This window comes from Borostomias antarcticus, assembly GCF_949987555.1.
Source record: "Borostomias antarcticus genome assembly, chromosome: 4".
In the NCBI taxonomy this organism is placed as follows: Eukaryota; Metazoa; Chordata; class Actinopteri; order Stomiiformes; family Stomiidae; genus Borostomias; species Borostomias antarcticus.
The window spans coordinates 13,345,270-13,366,134 of record NC_140237.1 but is presented as its reverse complement, the minus strand read 5'-3'; the positions used below and the strand labels follow the sequence as shown (position 1 = coordinate 13,366,134).

Below are 20,865 nucleotides of genomic sequence, written 5' to 3'. Positions count from 1 at the left end.
AGTAAACTAGAAATGGTGCTTGGAGAGACAGACCTCTGGCCATGAATGCATTTTGTGGCTCTATGCTTGTGCGCATGTGTGTGTGAGCAGGAAGTGTAGTATTGCTGCATTTGTTAGGTCACGAGCCTTATGCCAGTCCAAACCACATGTATCTGTGACCTCCCTATGTCGAGATATGGCCATTTCAATTCCCCCCACTGACAATGAATGGGGGACATTTTTCAATTAAAAAGTTTAAAGTCCAAAAATTGAATGTAGGTGAATGGCAGGCCATGTTTGGGCAGCTAGTGGACCTGCCCCATGATTCAGATCCACTCCAAAATGTAATGGGTTCTATGTTAGCCCATGCTACACCCCTCCATCGAGTCTCATGACGATCGGTGTGGTAGTTTTTGTGTAATCCTGATAAAGAACGAAGCAACCAACCAAAATATACAGTGGTGTTGTAACTTGTTTTCTCTTACAGCTCAGATATTTATTTTCTGCCTTTGTTTTCAAAAATGTATTAACAGTAGAATGAACCTGCAAATAACTGCTTTATTTTTGCACTACTTTTTTTTTTTGTTTGTTGCTTCCACTGCATTGACACAAAGGGTCAATACGGCATTGGTGAGGCACAAAATGTTTACTGTGCACTAAACCTCCTCATATCTGATACATTTGACCCCGTCCATCCATTTCCAGATTGATGGATACTCAGATTGTAGTGATAAAAGGGATCTACTCTTACCTTAGTTGGACCTACGACCTGTCCATGATCTCTGACATTTCCCTGACTCTGACACACAGCTAAAGCCAAGGTGTTATGTAACGCTTCCCATTATCTGTATTTCCCTACGGAGATACCACATGCATATGCAAATAAACACTGGTTTTTCGAACGAGAGAGAGAGAGAGAGAGAGAGGGAGAGAGAGAGGGAGAGAGAGAGGGAGAGAGAGAGAGAGAGAGAGAGAGAGAGAGGGAACATCATTTCCTTAAGAGAACAAAGGGAGAATGATCTATCAGGAGAACCAGGACCCCCTCCCTTCTTCGCCCGACGGTACCTACAGTACATTCAGAGTAGTTATTCTCCGGGGAACCTATTTGAGACTTAATGAGATATAATGTCAGGGTAAACAAATCGGTGTCTTATGCAGGAAGTCCTAATTACAGGGCAGGAATAAATAACCGTCGGAGGACAGGACGCGCCAGACCTCCATAGTGCATAGTGCATAGTGCATACTGCATAGTGGACGATAGGGGATTCATGTGGCTTTAATTTTCTTCTCTGACTGACATGTTGCTTTTATGTGGCATATAAGTCGGGTTCAAAGCAAGGTTGTTGGGCTTCGGAGGACTAGACTACCTATTGTATTTTATATGTTACATATATTTTTACTGCGTTCACCTGAAATGATTCTGTAGTACTTGATTGATTGATTGATTGAGTTTCATTCCAGGGATCCGAAAGCTGAAAGTAAATCATTGTTTTTATCACCATGGGGTAATGGACAATCAGCCACCTGGTGGCATAGTGTCCTCAGCATCTGAAGTAGTCGGCAGACAGCATGGATTGTGGAAAATTAGTGAAGGGACACTTTGAGTGGTACACAACAAGTGGATGACTACAGCCCTCTGGTCCAGCTGCTTTTCCTGTTAGTTTAGAAACAACATAAACCTGTGATAAATGGTGAGTGTGAGTGTTAATTGTATTGGTCTTAATGATACTAATCCTGTCACAGTAGCCAAAAGTACACTTTATATGTTATGTAGTGTCAGTGAATAGTGAATAGAATTCAAACAATCAAAGGGACCAGCAATGCTTTGTTCTCTGTAGCTTTGTCCATAGCGTCCATGCACTACCAATTAGATGCAGCCAAGCACAGACAAAAATGAATATTCCCCCAACTATAATCATTTCAGTCTGTTCTGCCAAAGCAGATTGCAGTACTTTGCTTCCCTACTGGAGCTCTCTGTATTTCTCTCTCTCTCTCTCTCTCTCTCTCTCTCTCTCTCTCCCTCTCCCCCCCCTCCCTCTCTCTCTCTCTCTCTCTCTCTCTCCCATTATTGAAATCTGGTACCCTCCCTTCATTGTCAGTCTGGGCAGCTCTGCTCTGTGGCTCAGGCTGGTTTCATTGTGCCGGGAGCCTGTTGACCGACTGGTAGAACAAGATTGATCATCCATCATGGATGAAACATTACAGTCCGTCGACTACACCGATGCGTCCTGGGAACCCTGCTTAGCCTCAAAATGAGAGATAAACGCGGCAAATGTCCACTCCTTATCAAAATGAAACACTTCGCCAAACCTGCATCGTATTTGTCAGGGTGAAATGATTACAATTTGGACTTGTAGATTTATTTTCGTTTTCAATATTGGAAGCACATCCCGTGTGTAAGGAAAGGCATTCACTTCTCATTTGGTATTCTTTGGCTGGCCTGTATAAGCCCCTTTAAGGAAATGCAGTCACCACTGATGGAGAGGGTGCCTTCAAGTGGTCGCTGTGATTCCAACAACAACAGTCGACCTCCTCTAGCAGGAAGAAAGCCCTTAACCACACGAGCCGGGGCTGGGGGTTGGAGCCGGGGCTGGGGGTTGGAGCCGGGGGTGAGGGTTGGAGCCGGGGGTGAGGGTTGGAGCCGGGGGTGAGGGTTGGAGCCGGGGGTGAGGGTTGGGGCTGGGGCTGGGGGTTGGAGCCGGGGCTGGGGGTTGGAGCCGGGGCTGGGGGTTGGGGCCGGGGCTGGGGGTTGGAGCCGGGGCTGGGGGTTGGAGCCGGGGGTGAGGGTTGGAGCCGGGGGTGAGGGTTGGAGCCGGGGGTGAGGGTTGGGGCTGGGGCTGGGGGTTGGAGCCGGGGCTGGGGGTTGGAGCCGGGGCTGGGGGTTGGGGCCGGGGCTGGGGGCTGGACCCGGGGCTGGGGCTGGGGGTTGGGGCCGGGGCTGGGGGCTGGACCTGGGGCTGGGGGTTGGAGCCGGGGCTGGGGGTTGGAGTGGGGGCTGGGGGTTGGAGCGGGGGCTGGGGGTTGGAGCCGGGGCTGGGGGTTGGAGTGGGGGCTGGGGGTTGGAGCCGGGGCTGGGGGTTGGAGCCGGGGTTGGAGCCGGGGCTGGGGGTTGGAGCTAGGGGGGGATAGTGGAGGACAGGAGTGTGTGGTTGTATGTCTCTGGCTGTTAGTGTTGAGGAGGGCTGCATGTGTTTCCCAGACAGCCTCTTAAGTGACTTCTCATCTCAGTGGTGGTCATTATAACCTATAGAAAGCCTTCCATTCAGACCTTAAAGGTCCCTTCACTTTTTGAGTGCTTGTGCTCATACATGTGGGTCTCTGGTGGGCCTACTAACTCACACTGTGAAATAAGCACCCCATACAGCCTGAATTAGACGATTTATTTGAGGAAAATCAATATATCTCCATGTGGGACGGTCACATTTCTAGTTTGACATTGTGATGTTTCCCTGCAATCATTTCTCAGATAAGGCAATGACAGATCTATCATAGTGTGTCTGAAAACTTAAAGGAGTAGTTTGGTATTTAGCATTATAAGTTCTGTTATAAGGTTATTTGCGATCATATACAATGGTCCATATAAAAAAATGTATGCACTCAGATATTACTGCTCATTGCTCATGTCACAGGTAAGTAACACCCAACCATATTGGATCTCTATGGGCATATATATGCTACAATTCGTCAAAATGTTTAGATGGACCCGTCGTATATGATCGTAAATAACCTTATAATGGTTTATGATGCTAAATATCAATCTTCTCCTTAAACCTATTTTGCTCTGTGCTCTAGATGGCAATACTGCTCTGTGCCTCCCACACAGTTGAATGAACAGCTGCAGCCCGAAAAGCTCCCAATATTTGCTTGTTACAGAAATGAATTCCAGTGACTGCACAGCTGGCCTCCGTAAATATATATTTCAGTGGCTACCTCAAACAGGGCCTGAGCTGCTCCTGGAAGATGCACATAGCATCAAATGTTTGTTTTGAAGCCTGTGTTTATGCTGTCTGATAGCCGACTGTAGCGTGTCTGAGAGCTAACCTGCTGGGATGTTAAGGGGGCCTTCCTTTTACAAGACACAGCTGAAGGGAGCAGGGCCCGACACTATCAAGATTACATCATCCTCTGCACTCAAACTCTTTGAAATGTCATTTTTTGACAAATGATGCCTTGTCCAGCGCTAATTTTCTGTTGAAATGTAAACGTCCTTTGAAATTCTACTTCAAGTGTACCCAAGATAAGATAACTGCAGTTTCTTAAAAACAAGGAGCGGCCATCTTCTGTGAAGACCCCGAGATTAAATACTCTCTTGCCAGCGAAATACCCATGAACATTCAAGATTCCTTGATTTGTCACATGTAATGTACAGTCACAGTGAACTGTTGGTGCCGACTCCAAGATTATGATGAAGGCTACGGCCGAAACGTTGTCCTTTTAAATCGTTTTTTTGCATCTAGACCAGAGTGTGTGGTGTCTTTCTTTCTTATCAGACTCCAAGATTATGCTCAATATAGATAAACTCCAATACTCAATTTCAACCATTTCTATACAGTATAAAGATAAAGGTAAGATAAGATAGATACCGGTCTGGATGGATTATGTACATTATGTATGGATATTAATGAATAAATAAACTAGAAATAGTGATCAGAGAGCACAGACCTCCACACAATGCATTTAGTGGCTCTGTGCATGTGCACATGTTTGGTATTGCTGCAATCGTTAGGTTGAGAGCTTTATGCAAGTTAAAACCCCTTGTTTCTGTGACCTTCTCATGCCCCCCCCCCCCCTTCAGGTCACCCTCCAGGCTCTCCCCCCGCACACCTCAGTCAGTCCAAACCCCTTGTCTCTAGCGAGGGAGCTGGCTTAGTTTTGTTTTCATTCATGGACCCGGCCCCTGATTCAGGTCCGCTCCAACATTTAATGGGCTCTAAGTTGGCCCATGCTACACCAATACACCGAGTTTCATGAAAATTGGTTTGGTAGTTTTCGTGTAATCGTAATCCAAATAATGAAGGGAGGTGAATGGCCGGCCATGTTTGGACGGCTCAAAGACCAGCCCCGTGCTTCAGATCCGCGCCAACATTTAATGGGTTCTAAGTTGGACCATGCTATAGTCAAAGGTGGCTGCACAGCCGTGCGTACAGGGAGTACAGTAGTGAACAGAAGTGAGAACACAGCCCTGGGGGGCTCCCGTGTTGAGGATGAGGAAGGATGAGGTGTGGCTGCCTGCCTTCACCACCTGGGGTCTGTCTGACAGGAAGTCCAGGATCCACTTGCAGAGGGCGTCGTTTTGCCCCAGGACCCTGAGCTTGGTGTCGAGTCTGGGTGGGGTTATAGTGTTGAAGGCTGAACTGTAGTCAATGAACAGCAGTCTCACATAACCCGATACGTTCCCCTTGCTCTTGTCTAGGTGGGAGAGGGTGGTGTGGAGGACGTGAGCTATCGCATCCTCTGTGGGTCTGTGTGCGAACAGTAGGGGGTCTAGTGTGCTGGACAATGAGGAGCAGATGTGTTCCTTGACCAGATTCTCAAAGCACTTCATCACCGATAAGAGCCACCGGGCGGTAGTCATTGAGGCAGGCTGGTCTTGGCTTCTTCGGTACGGGGATGATGGAGGACTTCTTGAAGCATGTGGAGATGATGGACTGGGCCAGGGACAGGTTAAATATCATTGTGAACACAGGAACCAGTTGGTTGGCGATTCAGCACACGCCTTGAGGACCCGCCCTGCACACATGTATTTTTCCTACTATCGATCCACCTCTTGAAATTTGGTTGGATTTACTGACCAAATCAGTAAAAACGTTTAGTGGACATTTTTTGTTTGTCAAGTCCCGCCTGAATGAGCTTGGTTTGACTAACGTTAGCCAGCTAGCTAGCTAGCTACAATTGTGTAGGGTGGACAATAGAACGCGACAAATCTGACCAAATTTGCAGGACAGAAAGACACATACCCAGGAAGCACATCGGCTATTTCTGTGTAGCAGCGGTGTGTGCATCATGGGAACTGTAGTCAGATTACACCCAGTGTTCCAAAAAGCGTTGTAAAATGTTTTATTGTCTTTAACTGCACAAACATAATCAAAATCGATAAACAATTACTCAATGTAAGTGCCTTAGAAATGAAGTGAATTACAATTCAATGCAGCGCCCAAAATATCATTTTTATAAAAAATTTGCAATGCACACAACGGATTGTGATACATTTCACAATGCAACATACTGAGACCGGTAAGATTACACGCTGAGCTTCCTGCTAGTTTTTCTTGAGTTTTTCAACGCGTATTAACATGCCCTGCCCACTTCCACTTGTAAATAAATTTGAGTTGGACGCAATCTCAATCTAGCTCAGAATTTGAGCGATCAATGAAATTATGGTCTACGTATGTTTCAGATTGATGATATTCATATCAGAAATATGGCTAAATGTCCAAAATAGCACACTACCCCTTTAATAGAACGGTGCAAACTATACCACTAGAGGGCACTTCATCACTCTACCGCCCTATAGCCTACAGTACAAATTAGATTCAAAGGAGTCAAATAAATGCATGTTCACAGTCCTATGTATAACAGCTTCCCTTTGAACAAAACCCACGATAGCTGAAATGCACGTAAACATAAGGCTTCCTAATAAAGCTAGAACACACAGTGTAGATGAACATAAATGACTATAAATTCATGGAAAAGACAGTGAGGGCTGAGTTAACCTAGCTAGCATTCTATAGCTAGCAAGGGCAAAACACAAAGGAGCTAGCTAGTTACAGTCAACAGTATAAACAGTATGGATATCAGAATTACACACAGCAGTATACTGTATGTCAAAATGTAAGCTTTGTGCAGTTTCTCTAAATGGCCACTAGAATTTTAATTACCAGTGACATGACAATGTGTATTAATAAGAGTTGGCAGTGGAAATGCACCTCAGTTGTCTAGTTATACTATAGACCTACCTGTACCTAAGTTGAACTCATTTCATTCTGTCAAGCTGTTCAATAACCAGCTGTACAGTCCAGACTGTGTACTTAGTTTTTTCAGCAGAGCAGCGTTTGATATGGACCAGTGGACATCAAAGGGGGGTAATTAGAATAATGATTACCAGCAAAAGAGCTGATAAAGTGAAAGAAGGAGAAATACTGTAGAGGGAGAGAGAGAGAGAGAGAGAGAGAGAACAGAGAGACAGAGATAAACTGCTGATGTGTGATGTTCAGGTGTGCCAGGTCTGAGAATGTGCCCGTGTAAGCACCAGTATCCTGGGGGTGTCCATGTCCTGCATGGTTCCTGCTGAGGTCTGGACTGTGCACTGGGGCTGTCGGTGTGATGATCGCCCTGTGAGGCTTTGCACCGCCATCTTTACCCGGGGGCGTGGCCTAAGGACATAACAGCTGCTTGTCTTACAGAACTGACCATTTTTTGAGTGTGTTGGTTGACCACACTGTTTCTCTCAGTCTCTTTTTCACACACACACACACCACACACACACACACACACACACACACACACACGCTGTATGCAAACACAAAGATAACCACACCTGAACTGCAAAGGGGTACTAGTCTTTACTGCCACATTGCACTGAATGGTGGTTAATATGTGCATGGTGGTTGAGCTCTTGCTCATATTGCTAGTTCTAGTTCAAAAGAAAAGATTGATACATTATTCTCATTGTGTAGGCCATCTCTGCCACAACAAATCACATTTCCATTTGACCCCACCAGTATTTCTTAATTCATGTATGACTTCAACTACCAGTCATTCCCTCCAAGCAATCTAGGCCCTGTTGTGTTTGATACATATTTATGAGTGATGAACACCCAACCTGCTCCCCTGTGTTTGCTGCCCAGTGAATGAGGTAGTGCCTCATAGTGTTCTTTCCTCAGGAGAGGTGCTTAATGCCATAGACTGCCAAGCATCAGACCATGGCCATCTGAGTCACCGTGCCTTAATCCGTCTGTGACTTAATCTGGCTTGGAATAATAGGATCGGATTCACACTAGGGTCCCGTTAATTCCAGTGACAAAACAAAAGATGTAATCCGCACCAAATCTTAATGGATAAGTAGTTGATTCTGCCTCTGCCATAGGGTAAAGATACTATCGAATGCAGCGTTTGTCTATTTAATGCTATTGTTTATTTGTATAATGAGCATAAACTGTTCTCAGTTCATATACTGTGTGTGCCTTTTATTTCCATGTGGCTCATTGTCTTCCAAGACAGAAATGTAAATGTTTTGTTGGGTCCATTGTTTGGTGCCTCATATCAAAGCTATCTTTCTATTTATAGAACAAAGCTTGCACAATGCACAGTAGATCCGGACCCCATCAAATATTTGTATTATATATATTTATATTTATATTAATTTATATATTAATATATATTTATATTTATTAAATGGTTCTTTTAGTGGACTACTCTTATTTGGTTGTGTATCTTCCATTTTCAAAATATGTTGTACAACCAGCCATACATACTTAAATTCCACTGAAATAAAATGATGAAATGATGGCCTGCATTTTCAGTACAGTGAGTGGTTCTTAGCTTGAGGGACTAAAAAGATTCAAAATACTGTCCTTAATCAGTAGCTAAAGAGCAATATTAATCACTAGTGCCCATATAGTGCCCATATAGTGCTTGCTTTTTGCACTGTCCTGTCTCAACCCTGCACCCTGTCCAATGTTGTCTCCATGTTATGCACCATGACCGAAAGCAAATTCCTAGTATGTTGAAAAACTGCATGGCATAAACGAGTTGTGATTCTGATTCAATCTCATGGCTGTTACTCTTTAGCTAACGGAAGTAAAGATTCATATTTCATTAAAATTTTACCCTTGACTCATGATGTGATTATCCTTTCACATGTGAGAGACGAGCTGGAGTATCCCTTCACATGTGAGAGAGACGAGCTGGAGTATCCCTTCACATGTGAGAGAGACGAGCTGGGGTATCCCTTCACATGTGAGAGAGACGAGCTGGGGTATCCCTTCACATGTGAGAGAGACGAGCTGGGGTATCCCTTCACATGAGAGAGAGTCAAGCTGGGAGATTAAGTGTAACCGTAATCTGGGAGAAAAATACTTCCAAAGCTGTTAGCAACAAGCCAGTGTTAAAAACCTAGAAGCATTAATGGTTAGCTTATTGATACAGCATACTCATCCCTGACCTTCATGTGCAAAATGGATTTCACTCTGCAGATTCACAGAGATTATAACAGATGGGTTATGTCACAGACAAGGAGTGGAATGGAACAGAAATACCTTTCAGGCAATGTTGCATGGGATTCCATTAAATTACAATATTTTGTTTGCTTTTAATGTGGTATGTTTTAAGAGCCTCCATCTTAATTTTCAAACCAGCATTACAAATGGATAGCATACCAAGAGATACTATACAATACTGTCCATTTGACATCCATTAGAAGGATTAACATTTAAACGTCAACAATTAAAACATAGATAGCTGAGATAATGGAAGATCAAACAAGATCAATGCTTCTATTTCACAGAATGTCCTAAGCCCCCCTCAGATCAGCAAATCTTGTTCACTAGTTGAGCTTTTCAAATCTGCCGTCACCTTTAGGTCATGAATATAGATATGAAGGTAATGGAGGGAAGGAGATCCAGGCCCTATCTCTCTGTGCCTCTCTGGAAATCCCTGCTATTCTCCTGTATGGTTCACAGCACAGGAGATGCCAAGCTTGAAATGAAACTGTACCAGCTCATGGTCACAAGGTTGCTATCACAGGCACAGGCGGTCACTAACTTTTATTATAAAAGCCAAACTTTAGCAGTAAGCTATTACTGAAATAGCTACTTCTAATTAATGTAGGCGACATTCTAAATGGAAGTGTGAAGTGTGAAGCCACTCAAACAAAACAAATATTCACCACTTGCATTTAGATTTTTACCATTTACATTTTGAAGCCTCAGAAGGTGAAGATCTCTTGCATTTCATTTTTGTGTTGAAACCATTGCAAATATTCATTTTTAGATGACCTATTAGACATTATGAGGTTGGGAAAGGAATAATGCTTTGTCATGCACATAGGATTGGTTGTGTTGCCACCTCTGTCCACATGTTGTGGAGCGTTGAGACCAGTGGGTGGAGCTCTTCCATATCGCTAGTGAACTGGCTTCTCTGCATTACTTCTTTGAATAACTGCAGTATGTGAATGAGACTGTCTCACAGACTAGTGAGGTGGGCTAGCTTGCCGGTGGGTGCATGGAGATTGCCCGGTCCGTAGTAGTTCTAGCAGTAGCTGTTACATACAGCTGCAGCAGCTAGCCCACCTCACATTTTCTCCAGGAAATGTACTTTCTAGTTTCAAGTGTAGCTTCTGTCGCCAGAGATTCCACCAACACAGAGACTAAATCCACACCTGAAGCACAGCTCTACAGGTCTCCAGCTATTTCATAGGGTTTATTGCCAACACAGAATCCTGTGCAGTGCTATAGAACAGCTGCTGTTTTAGTAAGTAGTTAATATAATTCAGTAATGAAATGTAAGTAATTAGATTTTGATAATTTAGCCTAATCAAATATTATACTTTTGATCCTGTGTTCTCTTGCCATGTGACACCACTTTGTACCTGCCTGGAGGAAACTAGACCCAGGAACTAGACCCAGGAACTAGACCCAGGAACTGGACAGAGGAACTGAAGCCCAACTAGATTATTTTTGTCCACTTGACAATCCTGTCAGGATCCTACAGGATCAGATAGCCTGCAGTATACAGATAAACACCAGGATGTTCTGACTTGGCCTGTTTTCATTTGTGTAAACAATATCAGGACATATTTGCTTATCAACAGGAAGCATCCTTTCACTAATATTTGGGCTGTGCACAAACAAATGGATAGGAAAACATTTGAGTCATTGATTAATGGAAGGGCCTCTTGGTCACTGGACAATATTTATAGGCCTATTTGCTTTGTATTAGCAGGACAGGATATAGGGCCTTGTGAATGCAAATTGGCAATTTGAATAGACTATGTATTCGATATGGATATTGACAAATGAGATACTAGTGGCAGGCTACTGTAGATGTGCAACCAGTAGTGATTTTATTTAGGTTATTTTATGATTTCATGTGATTCAGTTCAGGAATCCGCTGACACAAAACATGCCTATGAAGCTCATTGTTATCAAAGTAAACATGGGTACATGCTATCAGTACTATCTGCCTATATTGTAGACAGTGTAACATTTAGAAACAGCTAGAGGTTTACAGTTCCTTCTGGTTATGAAGAAGTAGAAAAACTGAAAAGTAAAAACCAAAAACAATTTGTATGTCTCGCACTGCAGATTATTTCCATGTTATACTGGAAGTCCCACACCATATTTTAGCTTTCGCCTATACGTGAACAGCCACAGTCCACAATTCCGTGCAACTCCACACCCTGTTTTCCGGGGACCCGTATAGAATGCCAGTCTCTCCACGCTGCTATTACGTTCCGTTCGCGAGCTAGAGCTGGCTGCGGTGTCGGTCCCTCTTCACTCGGACCTTCAGATATATTTTACACTGTCCTTGTTACCGTTTTACGCATTTGATTGTAATTGGAATAGCTTGGAACCGCGCGTGACCGTCGATTCTTCAGGTTTTCGAGGGCTGTGTGTCTGACTCTGAGGCAATGGATTGACTTCAGTTTTCCTTCCAACCTTGTCCACCAAGTTGAGAAAACATTCGAACCTACGGTCTCTCCATACTTCGAGCTCACGAGCCAGCTACATGTTTCACCCGGCCAGTTTCAAAAGTAGCTGGTTCCGGATGCTTTTACACATTTCATAGGTGAAGCATTGAACTTCTCCGTTTGTCTTGGGAGTGTATCGCAAGGGGTGGCCAAGGATATATAATACGGATTTTCCTCGGGTTTCTTGAAGCCTGCAAAATTTTATTTTTGAAAAGTGATGGCCGAGCGGGGAGCACGGTCGCTCCTCTCTCTCCTCTGTATCACCTTTCTCTACCCGGCGACCACCTTTACAAGACATGCCGACAACGGTAAGCACATTCGTTACTTTGATACCATGTTAAATCAATGCAACATATTTTGCGAGTCTATTGAAAGTTGGCTACAATATCCATATATCACGTTCGCAAAGGCACGAGCTACTACGAAGTCCTGGAATGTAGCTTCCAGCAACATGAAGCATTGACTTGTAGCTCGAAGGCATCAAGCTCATGCAAGGTAATGCGTTTGCATTTTCAAGGAGTTGTTTTTACACATTGCCTAGTGGGGTTGGCTAATTTGCAAAATCTGACTGTATGGTCACAGGTAATCAGTCAATTAGCATACTAGGTAAAGCAATTACATTGACATTGTGTCCGCATTTCTCTGTTTTTTTTGTTTTTGGAAATGTATGGTTAGAAAATCTGTTTTTGGGCTGTGTTTTCTATTGCATAGTTATTTAGTGGTCAGAAAGTCTTATACACTACCTTTTAATATGGTCGGTGAAATATGAATTAAGGTCGCTCAGGTGGAATCGTCTACTCATATGGGAGTGCGGTCTATCTGTATGCAGACTGAACCACCGTGTTTAATTGGCACAGGTAGGGTATTTCATGTGGGCTACCGCCGTCATGGAATTGCAACGGATGGCAAGAACTTGTCTATAAAACCAAAATAACTCAGGTCTATTAACCTAATGGCTCTCATTTAGGCTCACGGTGAAGCAACAAGCTAGCATCATCAGTCCTCAAGACATCCCATTACCTGTGCGTCAATACATGTTCAGCTGATGGATAAACAGTACTCAGTTAATTTGCTCCTTCTCCTGCTTCTGAAGTCCTAGCTTTGGTGGTAGCCTACGTCTTTTGTCTGTGTTTATGAAATAGACAACTGCAGTGAAGACTGCTTCCTGCTATACCACTGGTATTCAAGTACAAGGATGCTAAGCTATGAGGAGAATTAAGCCCAGTGCACGTTAGAGTGCACAACACATACCATTATCTCATGGGCTGATCATAGCAAATTAACACCCCTGATTGTCCAGGAAGTAACTAGTTATCTTCATGTCCTCTGGGCTCAGGCAGCAATGTGTTAGGTAGCCTATATATAAGTGAAAAATGATGACGCTCAATATGGCTGAGCAGCATGACTGCTGCAAGTGTTCTGCTAAACTGTTGTGGATGTGAGAAACGCAGGCTGTGGTGTTTTCTAGAGCAGTTGAAAGACTGAACACAGGCCTTGGTAGAGGGACGAGCCCCGGCTAGCTGCTGGTCTCTCTTGCTGGTCTCTCTTGCGTGAGGAGGGTGATGAAAGAGCCTCTCCTGCATGAAAAGCACTCTGCAGTGGTGGAAGGGAAGGCGAGTGAAAAAAAATCCCCTCCTAGGCTTTGCTGGAGATCAGTACAAAAGAGAGAGATGGGGGTAGGGAGGAACGGGCCGGCCTCTGTCTGGGAAGTAATAAAACCAGGAGATTAAGGGGAGCTGGGAGTTCCTTTGGGAGCTCTGATTGATTCCAGAGAATTGGACTGGGACCTACACTCGGGTAGAGAGTCTCAAATTACTAATTGTGGGGTCCCCCTCACTGAAAATATCTGTTTATTTGAAACACATTTCTCTGAGGTCTTGAGTCCTTGCAAGACAGGCCACAGCCAGAACTTGCCTTTATCAAAGTTTGGAAGTTGATACCTCGACATAAAGCGTTTTAATCTTTCTCCCAATTTTGGTTCATCCCACTCTGGGGATAAGCATAAGAGTTTTTTTGTTTTACTTCAACTCAAAGCTCCCTCACTGACTCCCCCCCATTGTGACTATCTACACTCCCTCCCCCGTAGCTCCTTTCAAACTCTTCCCAGTCCCACTCAGAGTTTAGCTTTGTAAACAGATCTTTTTTGTTGCCTATCAGAGGAGTGTAAAATCCATTTGGTTCCATCTTATCTACATCCTCCTGGGAGGGAATTGTATGCTGATTGTCTCCCTGTGGACAATGCAAATAACTTGCTGAAATGTGTAAACATTTGACGACTCCCCCCAGTTCCCACAAACCACACACGGTGATTTTATCCTTCTCAGACCACCTTGGCTGAAGCAAGGCCCAACTGCAAAACCATTTTCTTTGTTACACCTAAGGTTTTTTAAGCTAAAGTCACGAAGACCACCATTTACTGACTTTGTGTTATCAGTATGTGAGGGATAAAGTGCCCCTTGGCTATAGCAGTTAAAGACAAAGTTGAATTATTAATTCAATCTTTGTCACATTTTTTACTCAAGACTGTTTCATTGAAGCTGTTTCCTTATTTTTTGAATTAACACAGTTCCAAATATTTGTTTTTACTGCTGAACCCCTTAAAAGAGGCTAGTCAGATGAATCTTCTCCAATGCCCCATATTGTCTGGCGGAGAGTTCCTGGAGAGAGCCCTCCTCTCACCTGCTGTCTCCTCTATGTATCATGCCGTTTACTGATCATTTATTTATGGGCTCCAATTGCTCATAAAGTTCTAATGACCTCTTTCCACTGAGAGTCGGATAATTGCAATCTTTGCCAAGTGTTTGATTCATCTGCTTCACTAATGAAAGCATCCTCATTAAGAGATAGAGATCCGTGTTTCCCGCAGGGTTTTGTGAGACTATGGGGGGTGGACCTCCGACCCTGTAGGGGGATCCGGGGGCATGCCCACCTGGAAGAAAATTTGGAACATTTTAAATTTAAATTCATCAATCTGGGGCACTTGGAGAGCAAAATTAAGAAGATGGAATAAACATTAAATCAAACACATTTGGTTATGAAAGGGGATGACATTGGCAAAGAAGTCACACCCACAAAGCATGGTAAACGAGATGGGACTTTAACGTTTGGAACCTGACCTTGCGCTATTTAAATGCATTTTCACATGAACAACAACCTAAGTTTCACTCTGCATAATAAACCCCCTGATATACACACACACTGTATTTACAAAGACAACAAATACAAATCTACCTTTCTAAAAGATTCAATTTTCAGTATCACAACTAACATATGTAGTCACAGTCTAAGCGATAATTAGTCAAATGAATGAAAATAAATGGTAAATGGACTGCACTTCTAGAGCGCTTCTATCCGAAGTGCTTTACAATGGCCTCTCATTCACACACACACTCACACTAATGGCACATAGTTGCATAAAGAAAATAAATATTTCCCACATACACCAACAATTCCTGAAACTACTACTCTGACCTAATTCCCCTTTCTCTGCAGTCAAACTCACCGGCTGTTCCTTCCTTGGGTGAGGCTGTCTCCCTTACTGCCCCTGTCTCTGAGGGAGCTACCTGCCCTGCTGCCCTTCTCTCTATCCTCTGTCTGTCTGTGTCTGATCTCTCTCTAAGTTCTCTCTCTCTGTGAGACTCCGCTGGGTCTGTCTCTCCTGCCTGAAGAAGCTGTCTCTTCTGATACAAACATCCCACTGTTAAGTTAGGCCATCTTTATAGGCCTACTCTTCAGTTAATTGTTTTTTTAGGCAGAGGCAGGGATTGTGGTAGGAGAGGACAGGACTGTGGCACAGGCACAGAGTGGAGGCACAGGTGAGAGAGAAGAGGAGAGAGAGGTTGTTGAGAGGAGCGCAAGAGAGGAGAGAGGAGAAGGAAGGGGACAGGAGAGAGGAACAAGGGAGGAAGAACGATCCCCCGCTTTGGTTTTGAAATCACTCTTTTTTTCACACACCACCACACCAAGAGATCAGTTCCACAGGAAACACTGAGTAATTGGCAGGAGAAGGAATAGATCAATATATCTCCTGGATAAATAGCCTCTCATCAACAGTAGCATCTTTTTGATGGCAGGGGTCATCGTTGCCACCAGCTGAGTACACCTTTAGGTGTCTTGTTTGGCAGTCCAAATGAACTATTAGCTTGTTTTGCTAACCAGCCTAATTTGCAAATGAGGTATTGTAAACAGAATCAAAATTGGATCTTGATTGTGAGAATTATGCTCTGATTGAACATTACAGCCAAAGTAGTGCATCAGCCATCAGAGATCGGTTTCTGAGGTGCGCTTCTGTGATATGGTTTTTGCCATGATGTTTAATTTCCACCTATCACCAGAATCAATTATTAGCTGTCCTTTGGGCAGTTATATGCAACATATGTTTGACACTGTGTGAATAGTGATATTTTGGGTAAATGTTGGGTTAACCAGTACCTGGTACATCTCAACATGAGCATGTGTATTAATGTTGGTTCGTTCCAGACCAATACATCATCCATAGACACTGTCTGCTGTCCTCATTGGCCCTTGTCTTCCAAGAAGCTGTGGATTTTTAGCAGGCATGGTTTCTCCTCTGAGTGTCCCCTGTGGTGGCCATCTGAGAGAGCTGGTCAGTCCTCTGATTAGATTGTCAGCCAGTGAAGGCTGTCTGGCTAATCACAGGGAGGGGGAGCGGGGAGAGAAGCCAGACTTCTCCGTGCTCCGAAGCCCAGAACAGATCATCAACATGGCTTCTATTCCCCCCCGCGGAGATGAAAGAGCCCCCGCGTCCGAGCTGTGCTCTCGCGTCCTCCGGTGGCGTGGCGCAGTACACGGGAGAAACACGGGCCAGGCATGGTTCCACATCCTCCATGCCACCGCCCCACGCCACCATGCTCTCTTCATTCTCTTCCTTCAAGTCCCTCAAAGACCCATCTAGAGGGAAAAAAGTAAATTCTTGTTGTATATTTGATCAGTTACTGTGCATTCAGTTTCACTGCAGGCCAGTGTAAATGGGTACATCATGCATTCCTCTAGTGGTTTGTAGTTGTGGATCTTTCTATGGGCTGTTGGGACACAGGCATGTGGGATAGTGTCGGAGGCCTGCTAATGCAAGCAGTATTTTACAAGGAAACTAAAAGGCCCTTTTGGGGCATCGTGACAGATAAATATGGCTCTGTTAACTCGGGTTGCTCTTAGAGCAGCATGGCATGCTTAATCTCATGGGGAAATTATTGGAACAACATGCAGTAGCTCTCAGAGCACATGTCAAGTTCTGTAATATAGGCGTAAAGCCAGACATTTGTGATGGGCACTTTCTTGGATGGGACAACATTGTAAAAGACAAAGATGTCAAACTTCCCCTTGGCCTTATTTTCTAAACATAAAAACACACTTCCCAGACACGCTAAGGCAGTTCTGTGCATTATCAGGAGATACCAGTGGAAGAAATGGTTGGCAAGGATACGTTGTAGTCCTCGTCTGGCATTCAAGTCAACCCTCAGAAGGAAAGGGCTTTGTGGCCGTTCCAAAGTCATCTTTCTGCAAGCTCAGCAGGACTGCGAGGACTTTTGCCTCAAATTTTCCTCAAACTTTTTTTTGGGTTCTGCCCGAGCTCCTGCCGTGGCGTCTCCTGCCAACAGCGGCAGCTGCAGAGGATTATGACACACGCAAGCTGTGCTCGCCAGTGAAGCTCAGCCTAACAAGAGCTAGGCTCTGTTTTGTAGGAACTCATTTACGCTACTCCCCAAGAAGAAAAAGAGAATTGTTCGTGGATTTCTTATCCCGATGCTCCAGGGAGGCCTCGATCTGCTTCTCTCAAAGCAGGCCAGTTCCATGTTAAAGAGGAGAATTGTGCTTCCTGTTCCTTTATTGTGAGATTCCATAGGATCTTACACCTCAGTGCTGCCGTGCTTATCAAGGACAAAATATAAGAGAGACACCCGGATTCGGTCAAATTATGATCCATCCTTTTAGAGATGGTGCTAGGAAAAGAGAGGGTTAACTAGACAATGACAAATGTCACCCCAGCAATTGTTTATCATTACTTTTGCAGCTACTTGAAATTCAGCATCTTCAGTCTAATCAATCGTTCCTCTGGAGAACTTTTAATACCTTTTAAGGCTCTAAATCTCATCCTGGCAACGGAGCGCTCTCCATAAATTAAGAAAGACTGTAATATTCTCCTGGAAACCATGATTAATAACTTCAATTTTATTCCTCTCTACCTTCTGGAGTTCTCCACCCACAGCCAGAGACAGGAATGTATCCTCCGCGGTATTTCTGGATGCCATCCAGGGTTTGGAGAAATGGCTTAAATAGTAAATACCTCAGCAGTAGTTTTTAGAAAGTGATATCATGAAGTTACTTGTACATCAACTAGAATTTGACTATACGCATAATGACAACAGAATCAATCTTGTTTGTTAGTTGCCACTGGTGTTTTTTTGGGGCTTGGCCATGCTGCAGTTTGGCTAGCATAATTTGAACCGAGTTAACACTGACCCAGTTTGTTAGAATTGTTTTGATGGGTTTGCTGTCCCTCTGTGTCCCAACAATGCAAGGGCATCCCAACAACGCCCTGGATCGCCCACCAAATTAACTTGGATTGTTGTCTTTAAATTGTACTCTTCATCTTCACCTTTCTTGATACACCATGTCCAGTGTTGCTCACTATGTGTGCATGACTGAACCCCCCCACACACACAAGCTTGCATGCACACCCGCTCACACACACACACACACACACACACACACACACACACACACACACATACATGTACACACACTCTCTCACTCACTCTCACACACACACAAACAAAAACACAGACACCAGACACACACGCAGTGAAAGGAGCACTTGATGGGCAGTAGGGATGTAGGGAAGTCAGTCACAGAGAGAGGATTGTGAGAGCTGCTCAAACAAACCGCCTGCCATCTTGTGCCCAGCCTGTGGCTTTTGGCAACTTCAGATATGGAGGGATGTGCGTGTGTGTGTGTGTTTGTGGGGGTATGTGTGTGTGTGTGGGGGTATGTGCATATAAACGTGTGTGTGTGTGTGCCACCGGCCTTTAGATATGCAGCTGTTTTATCAACGAGGCTCACAGTCGCCCGGCTTCACTTGCTCTCAAACGTGTTTGTTTACCTGGTCGCAGACGTGTTTGTTTACCTGGTCTCGCAGAGGGTGGGCGAAGGAATTAAGTTGTTTTGACATTTCCATTTGGCCTTCATTACAGATTTTTTATGATAAAGGCAGCTTGAAGTGCCACAGCATTGCACACCCAGTTCACAGCCCAACAGCATGGAGGGAAAAGCAAGCTTTAATTGCAGCACTTTGATTACACCATTATTTTTTTTTATAGGAAAGGACTTTTTTAGGCAGAGACAAAATTATAGATTTGCAGCCAGCTGCGAATGACAAATGAGAGAGATTGTTAGTTGTGTGGTTTCGGCAAGTAGCTTTTAAACCCCGCTCAAAGAGATTTGATTTCTTAAAGTGTGCACAGAAAACAGTTTTATAAGAGCCACAGACATGAAAACACTGCATTTCCAGCTGAGAGGCCTGATAAGTGTGGAGGCGGATCATGTTGATGTTTTTTCACACGACACACATGGGGTTAGAAAGAAAAGTGACTTTAAGATTGGATTGTTCAGATGACCCAGAACTACCTGTGCAGGTTTTTACTTTATGATGGTTATATTCTCTGTCTGATATGTTGTTAAATCACTGAATTTGGGGAGCAGACTCAGACTCTTTGAAGTAGCAATGGTTTTCCTCAAGTGTTTTTGTGATTGTTTGAAGTTAAAAACTGCTTGGTCCTCTTTATATTTGAAATCCACGCAAACCACCACACATTTAGCCTTCGTGAGTGTAGTTATATTTGAAAGTTTGTACGAAAATATGTAGACGTCAAATTATTTTCATCCTACTCAGTACTTTTCCATGACATTTTCCAAATACGTCCGTCTTACATGGACACATACTTGCACCCGAATGATTGGAACACAGTGAAAGCAGTAGAGAAACAGCTGGATCTATAAGCAGCACTACTGATGCCACCACTCCTCATCCGCTGTGTCTTCACACAGCGCCCCTTTAAATCACACAGCGCCCCTTTAAATCACACAGCGTCCCTTTAAATCACACAGCGCCCCTTTAAATCACACAGCGCCCCTTTAAATCACACAGCGTCCCTTTAAATCACACAGCGCCCCTTTAAATCACACAGCGCCCCTTTAAATCACACAGCGCCCCTTTAAATCACACAGCGCCCCTTTAAATCACACAGCGCCCCTTTAAATCACGCAGCGCCCCTTTAAATCACGCAGCGCCCCTTTAAATCACGCAGCGCCCCTTTAAATCACGCAGCGTCCCTTTAAATCATGCAGTGTCCCTTTAAATCAGCGACCAGTGTCCTCCCAACCTCCCTGATGTTTTGTTTTGATATCATATGCTACCATGGCGACCCCACAGCTCCTCCTGGTTGTCTATATTCACTTGTGTTTCTGTGGGTAAATCCGGACTGAAATGAGTGTTTCAAGAGTGCAGTGCAGGATAGAGGCTCTTTTGTGTGTCCCGGAGCTCCCTGTTGGCATGGGAGCAGTGGCTTTTCAGCATGTTATTGGAGCCTGTTCCCCCTCGATGTTGAGCCCCACGCAGGCGAACAAAGGTCAAGACAGGCAGCAGAAATGTCTAAATCACAGCCTAAGCCTATTTAATGCACTGGCATGATGTCATGGAATTGCACATCTCGTTTGACACTTTTTGGCCCAACAGAGTTGAATAGCTCTTTGAGCTCTCACATAACTCGTCAGATTATTGCTTTTCTTGTCAACCTGAAACTAAGAAGTGGTCATCTGCACGGGGGGGTAGTAATCATGAGCTCAGCTATATGAATGTGGTAATAGAAAAGTCCAGAAGAGAGATTGACAGGGGAACCCCACAGTGAATACATTGTCATGTTTTAAATAATTTCAGGGCTAAGGATGGCTCTGTCTTTGTGTTGCCGTAATAGAAATGTGTATTCACTTAATAGATTAAGGAGACGTGTCTCAACAGACCTCTCTAGCTTTGTGTACACTGAGAGGCCCCTCAGGGCTAGGAATGGCAGGGACTTGTGTTTTCAAAGGCTTTTTCTCTAAGGTGGCCTGAAGCTAGCGTGGAAAAACTACATTTCCCAAGGGGCCGTGCACCTGGGTAACAAGACTGATGGGGAAAATAA

At 44.2% G+C, this 20,865-nt stretch overlaps 1 protein-coding gene across 1 annotated transcript in view; it reads left to right on the top strand.

The window, feature by feature from the left end:
• Positions 1-11,525: 11,525 nt before the first annotated feature.
• neo1a (neogenin 1a) overlaps positions 11,526-20,865 on the top strand; it is a 187,404-nt gene continuing 178,064 nt past the window's right edge. Inside the window, exon 1 of the mRNA XM_084436810.1 lies at positions 11,526-11,976. Coding sequence (XP_084292936.1) covers positions 11,886-11,976 — 91 coding nt within the window. The 5' untranslated portion in view covers positions 11,526-11,885. The remainder of the gene's footprint in view (positions 11,977-20,865) is intronic.